General features: G+C 38.6%; 1 protein-coding gene across 1 annotated transcript; it reads right to left on the reverse strand.

Moving 5' to 3' along the window:
• Positions 1–2,698: 2,698 nt before the first annotated feature.
• LOC104616996 (protein TANC1-like) lies at positions 2,699–9,124 on the reverse strand (the record flags this gene model as incomplete). Its single annotated transcript, XM_010282185.1, has 6 exons — positions 2,699–2,777; positions 4,726–4,911; positions 5,527–5,763; positions 6,672–6,794; positions 7,009–7,117; positions 8,517–9,124. Coding segments are annotated over 6 exons (1,342 nt in total), but the record flags the coding sequence as incomplete, so codon positions are not given.
• Between the last annotated feature and the right edge of the window lie 976 nt (positions 9,125–10,100).

The following is a 10,100-nucleotide window of genomic DNA, read 5'->3' on the forward strand; positions in this document are numbered from 1 at the left end:
GCGGCCCGGCGACGGGGCAGCCCGGCGCCACGGAGCAGCGCGTCTGGCCAGGTAGCGTAATCATAAAGCCACTGCTATGATCTTTACTTTAGACATTCGTAAGATACAAACTGCTGCGCATCTCTGTTCACAACATACGGCTTATGAGAAAGCAGGTAACTTCCACACACTCGGCACTAATGTGTTGTGACTTGACTCAGTACCGTAACACTGAAATGTTGCCGTAAGGCTGCGTGTTTTAACAACTCGCCACCCTCTCCTCCAGCTTGTTATACTCCTTGTTTTTCACAGTGACACTCACTGAAGCTTGAAAATAAAATATTTTCCCCATCATGACTTTTTCCCCTCTTCCATTTGGCTCACATCAACTTATTGTGTGTTTTAAATGGAGCTTGAAATTAAAAATTTTGTTGCTGTTGTTTGTGTTGAAGCATCATCCAGTAATGTTAACACTGTTTAGAAAATGAGGTCACGTGCTAACTTCTGCAAAGGACTCCCCCCTCCATTTTCTAAACCCTAACACTGTGTATTTTCCCATAAGAAGTGGGTCAAATTGTGAATTTCTTGTTACTCTTTTTTTTTTTTTTTAACATTTTCAAACATAATAAAGTAGAATTTTTAAAAATTCCAATGGATGCTGAATGTAAATGAAATTACAAACATTGCAAGAAGTAGTAAATTCATTATTTTTTAAACAATAATATCTAACCGTTCACTCTTCACTCACTGATATTTCGCTGTGTTACAGCTACCTCAACTGTTTACATCTGAGCAACTGGAAAGTAACTGTTAGAGATATCAACATTAAAGGCAAAATAAACTATTCTGTTCAAAAAATTTTGTATTCTGTCGGTACCAGCATTTTACCTCGTGATATGACGAACATTACAGCAACAATATAACTCCCTGTAACTTATCCACGTATAAGAAGATGAAACGATTCCTCCTGTCGGCTTAAACAACATCAGGACTAAACCCTGCCTCAGGAGTTCCAACTATTCTACTCAGAAGGATCCCCTCTGATCTGCCTAACGAGGCTCTGCAGAAGTTGAGAGCAGCCAAAATGATGCTATTTTCTATCACTTTTTCTAGACTGTAAGTAAATGCTCCAAATCAGCTAACCTGTACAGAACATACGAGGCCGTAAAAACATTGCAGATGTCTTTAACCTAAGATTGTCTTTTCCAACTAAGACACAGTAATGTGGATTTTGAAAAGGGTAAAGTAAGGAAATTTAGAAAAGAGGCTTAGCAGTCTCCCACCCCTCCATCCTCTCTTTTCATGTGTTACATGATTTTTTTTTATCTCCACTTTAAGCTGCTATTTAACTTGCCTTGAACCTGTACTTCATACAGATACGGACTTCAGCTACGTTAATGGGATAAAGTGCTGGGAATGGCAATGGTAATCTCTAGCTGTCTTGCCCTCTAAAAGACTCACAATATAAAATGCTACAGGAACAGCCTCCACGATGAGCAGAACCAACTTAAGATTCAGGGAGGTAACAGCAGTACAAACGTAAGAACAGAAACAAGCCGTTCCTGAACGTGTTACTACACGAAAAAGAACGATCGTTAAGGTTGTTCTGTGCTGTTTCGAGGTGCGATGGATTTTCCCGTTTTAAAACAGGCACTCACAAAACACACCGCTCCTCACTCCATCTGCCAGCCATGCAGTGCAATGCAAATGTTAACTTCACCCACACATGCGGAACTGGAAGATTCCAGCAGCATATAAATTAGCATCCTCTCCACGTAAGTTTTTTACATCCAATAACTGAGGAGTAGTATTTCATGTAATGCTAATCCTGCGGCTATCCTGACTCACTCTGCCCGGTTTTCTTGTCCCAGCCTTACTCCTCTGGGTCCCAGGAAGCACAGAAGTGCATGGAGGACTGCTCGTACATCTCTGGCCTCAGGCCTTCACCACCATCACAAGCTAGGACTGCGTAAGGAAGCACACGTTGGATGAGCAAATGTTCCCAATACAGTAAGCACGATTTTCAATGCAACATGTTGACAAGAAAATATTAAAGCAAAACTAATGTAGAAACAGACGTATGTTTTTTGGAATTCATTGGATTTGCAACAGGAGTTTTGTATCTGCATAGGAATAAAGAACATTTGCTTCTCCAGGATGTAGAGGCTACTGAGGATCATGAAGAGAGGCTGTTTTCCCACCTGCCTGTGCAATCTCAGCTGTGTAAATGAAATCGAGATGCTGCTCATGGTAAAACAGGAAGACTTTCATCTACAGGCTGCACAGTTTACAGTCCATTTTTAAAAAAAATATTTGGCATTTCCCATACATACAAAGGCATGTCTCTTCATCCACTGCCTAATTAGAATAAATGATGCAATTGCCTAGCATTTCTTGCAAACAAACAAGATTTAAAAGAAAAAAAAAAGTTCTCTGAAATTCTACACTGAAGCCTGAAGCATTGTATTGCCACAATTTTCAATTTCATTACAAAGTCAGTAATTTACAGTAATTTTGATATAAAATAACTCCTCCATACATGAGACAAGTAGATTTACTAAGTTAAGAACTCTAGACTCATAAACTGCATTTTATTATTAAACCTGGTATTTCCCCATGAATTCTATCACATAAAATGAAATTTAAGAAAATCAAAATGAAAAACTCTTACTTCTTAAGTAAGCAACTCTAATGCGGGAAAATATGAGCAAGGAAATACCTGTTTCTCCCCACAAGGCATCTGTGTCGTTGATGTCTACTTCATGTTCCTTTTCAGTTGTCAAGAGGTAACAAACCACCTGCCAGAAACAGCAGAGATGTGGGGAGTCACAAAAACCATCAGTTGTCACTTGCAAGATACAATAACAGAGAAGAGATTCAGAGCAAGTGAGAGTGCTTCTCTCAATGCACAGGAATCAAAGAAAATTAGTATTTTTCATCATCCAGCAAAGCAGGCTCAGTATGATTTCTAGTATGACTTGAAGATGACTGAATGTTATTGAAAGTAATTTAAAAAAAGCCCAGTGCCCTTCTGTGAACTGGTTCAGGGTGGCTTACATGATTATGATTTAATGAGCTCCTGTGTGACCTACATAATCAAGACAAATAATCAAGACAAATAATGCCAAAAATAAAAATAAAGCATCCCAGCTTCAGTGAGGAAATTCCATGTTGTCTAAAATGAAGGCAAAAAAAGAGAATATTTGCATACATCTTGTAAAATGGGGATTCCTATGTTTTTCCTTTTATATTGTTTGTATCTTTGCCATTTTACAAAATTTCTTCACCGAATGGTTTAAACATACATTGCTAAACACCAATTTATAACTTGTCTCAAATTGAAAAATCAGGTTTTGCTGTGTTTTTATTTTGTTAAGTAAAGGTATGTTTTGTAACCATCTGCTAGTAAAAGATTATTACATTAAAACAACTTCCACTGGCTATTTGAAACAAATTTTCTAACGGGGGACACGGTCACTGAGACTGCAGCAAGCAGGTAAGGGAGTAGAATCACACTAATGAAAGTTTCGGATGCTATGGGAAAAAGCTAAAGTAGGAAAGGAGAAAGGACATGGGTATTTTCAGGCTGTATGAGAAGTGTTGTATACAGTGGATGGAAAATCCTAAAATTTGAAATGCTAGAATAATTTTTTTTTTTAAATTCATGAAACACACCAGCCTTTTTTTCTAGCTAGAGAATAATTAAGCTTCTTATTGTCCTAAAAATAGGTGGACATTTTCCAGCAAGAGTATGTATTTATGGTTAACGTGATCTACTTTGCTGATATGCAGGAGTTGACTGCTTTCATTTAATCAGTGGATAGCGAACAAGAACTTTTATTAAGAGAGTGAGGGAGTTATCCATCGTATGAAGTTAAGCATAGTTTTACACCATCAAATTTGTATTGTGGGACTGTCATGGCTTATATATCACATAATAAAATAATTGCGCATAAGATATTTCTACGTTTGAATCATGTAAACAACTTGATCTTATAGCAATTTTAAAAAATAGATTTAAAAGAAGTAAATATTGAAATGGTTTTATTGAAGAAATTTTAAGTTTCCACTTTCGGCACATCACTTATAATACACAGGAATTTCCATCAGGCTAGTGTGATCTTTATCCAAGTATCTTTACTTACCAATTAATTTTATATCAAGGTTAAGATTTATTTTCCCAATGAACAGATGACATACTTGTATTATCTAAGTATCTAAAGCATTTTAAGGATTTCTTATGTGTTTACTTTTAGTGTTACTTTTAATGAACAATACTGCAATGCTGACAAACACTTATATACATGCACAACCCCAGATTTCTACCTGAAGTGACAAGAAGCTGAAGTAAGCTGAAGTCTGTAACCTGACACGTGCATCAGGTTAAGAAGTTAAGCATGCGCAAGTATGTGCGATATAGAATTTGTTATACTATGAAAAAAAAAAATCAACCTAAAGTAGAAACATACTAGGGTGGATCACTGATACAGAATATCATCACTCCCACTTAGGACAACTTCCAAGAACAGTGAGAAAAAAGTAAACAGAAAATTACGTATAAATAAATCCTGAAGTAACTAATGTTATTGGATAATTAACTGCAGCATTTAAAACAGCCGCTAAGAATGCATACTACTTTAAATACCAGAAGTTTCCATAGTTCTGCTTTCCAAAACTCTTTTAAAAATAGCTGCAAGTAATTCTCAAATTCAAACAGCTCTGGAAATGTTTGAACTATCAACCTACCTGACGATGTCCCATACTGGAAGCTGCTGTAAGTGCCTGTTGCAGTGCCTGGCTTTTTCTTAGTGAATTTTGTTCTTGGGAAGGAGTTATCCAAACCACATTGAGCAAGTATTCAAGGATATCACAATTCCCTCTCAATGCGCTATGGACCAAAGCACACTGGCCTTTCTTGTCTACATAGTCAGCCTGCATTGGGGGGGAAGAAAAAAAGTTCAAAGTTAAAAAGTCTAGTGAAAGGCATGGAGAGGAGAAGCTCCTGAGCACTGCAAGAGAGCAAATGTCACGCCTGTCCTTCAAGAAGGACGAGAAGGAAGATCTGGGGAATTAAAGGCCAAACAGCCTCACCTTAGTTTCTGGGAAAGTGATGGCAGAAACTAATCCTGGACACCATTTCCAAACACATGAAGGACAAGAAGGTGATCGGGAGGGGTCAGCATGGGTTTACAACTGGGAAATCATGCAAAACCAACCTGACAGCTTTCTACAACGAGGTGACTACCTCGACTTCAGTAGGGCTTCTGACACTGTCTCCCATAACACCGTCACGGTCAAGCTGATGAAGTACAGGTTATGTAAGCGCACAGTGTGGTAGATCCAAAACTGGCTGAACAGATGAGCCCAGAGGGTTGTGATCAGTGGCATATGGAAAATGCTTCATGGAAGTCTGTGTAGACGAGCTGGACTCCCTGTCCCCAAGTCTATGTGTGTTAATTATATAATTATGTAATCAGCTAAAGTTTTCTTAGGGTTTTGCCTGTTTTTCTTGGTTGTAAACATTGCAATCTTTGCCCATCAGCTTACCTTTGCACCTTTTTTGCACAGCAGTGAAACTATGTTCATGTGACCTGCAGCGGCTGCATAACTAAGTGCTGTCATTCCATTTTCTGAAGTTCCATCAATAGCAGCTCCAAATTCTAGTAAAAGAGTCACCACTTCTTCATGTCCAAGGTGCGACTGAACACACAGCACGGGAGCATTGTTTAATACTTCAGTCCTATAATTCACATTTGCTCCTGCCAAGATCAGCAGCCGACTCACCTAAAATGTAATTTAAACAAAATAAATTTTTCCTCAGATTTGTCTGAATTTATTAAAAGACTTTAACATCTTAATTCAGGTACTCATATGCTACTCCCTGATTTTGATGCAGACTTTATTGTCAGACATTGACTTTATCACATATACAGCAAAATGAAAGTTTAAAATAAACTGTTACTAAATAAATTATTGTTGTTACTAAATAAATTATTGTTATTACTGACCTATGTATTCCTAATACAAGACTCACCTCTCCCCTGAAACTCACAACTCTCTCACCACAATTTCAGCTGTCATAACGGTTGGATTTTTGAAGGTGTGACTTGGTACTACTCTGCAGATTTATGTAATTGACTCCATTAATAGAGAGCCAGACTGCATAAAAAGCAATCTCAAAAAAAATTGTAAGAGCATGCATGTGTGTGCACGTGCACGCAAATTTCCAAGCAAAAGGCTTAGTAGTTGGCTAAAGTTGCAACTTGCCAACTTGGATTTCCCTATCCACAATCCAGGGATTCAAATAATAGTACAAAGTTCTGGCATTTTACATCCTTTCACCCTTACAGTATTTCCCCTTTTACAGTTCCCTTGATACTTCCTCACGCAAGAAAACACAGCTGAACTCGTCCCAGCACATCAGGTGGTACATCTGAGCCCCGCACTTGCCTATGCTACAGACCGTGGATACATAAGAATCAGGGTGAAACCCTTCTTTCCGTGAAAACTATCAAGGAAAACTGAACTTTAACAATAGCTTAAAAAAGGTACATGAAGACTTGTTATAAAGTAGTTCAGTTACAGATGCACAGTAGTGGCTTTTTTTCTTCGCATTCATTTCCCTGTTCATCACACTTACAGCAAGAGTGGCAGGCGAAGCACGCATTATATGTGAATGCTTATTTTCCTACCTTCACGTTGGGTGTGTAGATGTTTCTCAGAGAAGCAAGGGCTGCAGACAGTCCATCAGTACTATAACCAATCCATAAGGCTTGAAGATGACTGGAAGAAATTCCAGTCCTTTTACTGAGACCCTAACAGAAATGATAGAACAGGAAATCTCTCTATAGGATTAGAAATACTATATCTACATCCCATCGGTACAAAGAGAAGTAACAATTTTGTTTGTTAGCATTACCAAGTATTTTGCATAAGCACCTAACAAATTATTAAAGCAACTCAGAGGAGAGTCTCTAAGATGCATCCATATGAATAGATCATAAAAACTATTAAAGCTGTAAGCTTTACCTTGAAAATGTGAGCTTTAAGTATATGATGACCAAGTTCCATAGTTTGTTGGCGGTTTAACTTTCCTTCTTGTCGAGAAAACATGAAAGCCAGTAGAGCATGTCCATTCCTAGTAAAAAGGATTAAGAGGGAACTGCTTTTATAACTATACTTTCACTAAATATGCTAACACATCCGTATGCCTGTCATAATAGCTCAACTTTCTTTGTCAGACTACTGAAACATACTATTACATCTCAAGAAAATTCTTTCCACAACAAAATAACACAAAAAGGCAAATTTCAAAGTTGAAACACACTCCTAATATTTCTCTGCTGTCACCCCACAAGAGGCCGATGTCCGAACCAATGCAGCTTTGGTCACCAAGTTGCATACTGCTCCCCTTTTGTCTTGTTTCATCTCACAGTGAGGAACTGCAGGTACCTCAGATAAAACCTAATCCTTTCAGAAGCAGAAGACCCAAATCCTTTTGAAATTTGAGAAAAGATGCGTGTGTAGTAATTCTACATCTACATTAGTTGGCAGTCAGTGTTCTAGGAAACGGTGGAAATGGCATAACCCTGAGAAAACAAGGTTTATCGCACGCTATACATTAATCAGACTACATACTGGAACTGGACAGTTAACCATTTGCTAATTGGACTACTCATCTGGGGGACGAATTTGTGGGGGGCTTCTTGCCCCATCTTCGGGTATTTCTGAACAGAACTTTCCACAAACGCAAGTTTTAAGTATGACTAGGCAACACGTCACCTTCTGTCAGAGCGTGCACTGTGCATCAGGTGTTCAGTGGGCCCAGGGTGCAGCTAGCAACGTCGAAAGACAGTAGGGCCAAGCCGTCTGTCACCCTGGTAGTTCCACCTGCTGCACCGTTTTTGTTAAGTCTACTTGAAAGGACAGAGAAGTCTTGGGTTGGTGGCAATTTTAAATGTCAGCATTATTTATTCTTTTCTAAAAACAAAAAAAAGTAAAACCCTGAAGGATATGAAAAAAAATGGACTATGCAGACTGCGAGAACGTGCATGTACAGTAAGAGCTTATTGTTCCTGATTTAACTAATTCACACTCTCTAAGTCAAAGAAGGTGCGATGGAACAAACTGAAACAATCCCATGAGGATATAGTTACAGAAAGAAATGTCTTAATATTTTTATGTTTAAAAGAGCCCAAATGATCTGTTCTTTCTATTCCTGAACTCTAATAAAAAAGGTGTTGCTGCAAGTAATTCTCAACAATCCTGCTCTATTAATAACAACATAATACTTTCATTTCCACATGAAGGTAGCAAAGTCAAATGCAAATTTCCAAATTCTACCAAGTCAATCATGCATTGTAACCTCTGACACTTCTGGTAAAGTCCACCTCTAAATATATAAAAGTTTTCATTTTGGAAAAAGTTAGGCATACTTGTGTTTTAACATTACCTTCTCCTCTTACCAACTGTTGCAAGCAATTACATAAAACATAATTGCAGTTATCTGAACTTGATTTACTGCAGGTTTCATTTACCTTGGCTCGCATAAGAAGTCAGTATTTTCACCGTCTGCTCTCCAAACAAGCCACTCCCTGAAGGAAGGATGGCAGAACATACGTGTTTTGTCACGTCTTTTTATCAGAAAACATGAAAGGGCTTCCATCCTTTGGCTGAAGTCTTCCCACTGTTGTTCACCATTTATTTGGCCTGCATTAATAGCTTGGAAAATCTGGTCATCTGTCATGGGATGTAGGGATGCCAGTGCCACATTTAATATCGGCAGGGCTCGCTCGAAAGCAGAGTTTGTCATGAACTTCATATTGCACTGAAGTAAGTACAGTTCTGATAGAGACACTGGAACAACCTTGTAGCTTGCACTTTTGATTACTAAGTGACCTTTTTGGAAAAGATCCAGAGTGAGCTTCAAATAGAGGTAAGATCCCAGGCTTCTCATGATGAGGTGGTTACTCACTTTCCCAATAATTGCTGCATCAGCTTTTCCATTTAAAGATATGTTGTTTATAATTTCCTGGCTGTTACTAATTCTGTACTGAATGTAAGCATTCAAGTCCTCATGAATTGCTTTGTTGTCTGGAAAATTGTCCAGGGATATCACGATAAAGGGCAGTGAACTTACTACTTCCTATGAGGGAGAGAGGAAAAGAAAAAAAAGAAAGAAAAAAAACCCACACAGGCATTACAGTATTCCAGCACTGAAAACTCAACAATACATCTTTGCAATATTTCTCTTCTGTAATGAGTACCAGACAGATTAAAAAGAAATTTAGCATCTCTGCAACGGCTTTGCAGATATTGTCCCCGATAACACGTAGAACAATATTTCTGCATTCCATCATTTTTCATAGGAAGGTCTCAAATATCTTACTGACCAAGGTCAGCAAGGCAATTGAAGGGGATGAGCTATAGAAATGACCACTTCAGAATTAAGAGAACAGAAAACAGTTACCAGAATTGGGCCCTAAGACAGGCCAGGGGAAGCAGGGAGGTGTAAGGAATGATCTGCTGAGAAGGAATGACTTATAAAGAAATATCACAAAAGAGAGAAAAGAATCTCATCATCATTACCTCTTACCAATAACAACATACCACCAAGGCGCCATGCAAACATACACAGCCCCATTTAGTGTAAGGCAAGTACCAAGTATGGCACGGTCAGACACTTCCAACAGGTTCACCTGAACACGTTTTTGTGTTTACGTGACACAAAACACATCTGTGTTTATGTAAATAAAGATCTGAAAGACCTAACACTTCTTACATAGAGGCGTATATCAGAAGGGTTTATCAAACCCCTCCACAACTTCACAGCACAAAAAGGAACTCTTTACTCCACTTCAAGGAAGTTACATGGATTTCAAAAAGCTGAACTTTCCGGCTAGTGAGACGCTTTCATCACAGACACACACTTCTCCAGAGAAGAAACAGCCCCTGCTACAGAAATCCCTTGTTAAAAATAAAAATTTATTTGAGAACTAAGCTCTAAGCCAGCTAAATGCTTGGAGTCCTAGTGGCAAGAAGGCGGGTAAGAAATAAACTCTCAGAAGGCCGCTCTGAAGCACAGCCGCCCCTCAGCGCCGCCAGAAGGGGCCGCACAGCAC

Source organism: Phaethon lepturus, unplaced genomic scaffold, assembly GCF_000687285.1.
Source record: "Phaethon lepturus isolate BGI_N335 unplaced genomic scaffold, ASM68728v1 Scaffold56742, whole genome shotgun sequence".
NCBI lineage: Eukaryota > Metazoa > Chordata > Aves > Phaethontiformes > Phaethontidae > Phaethon > Phaethon lepturus.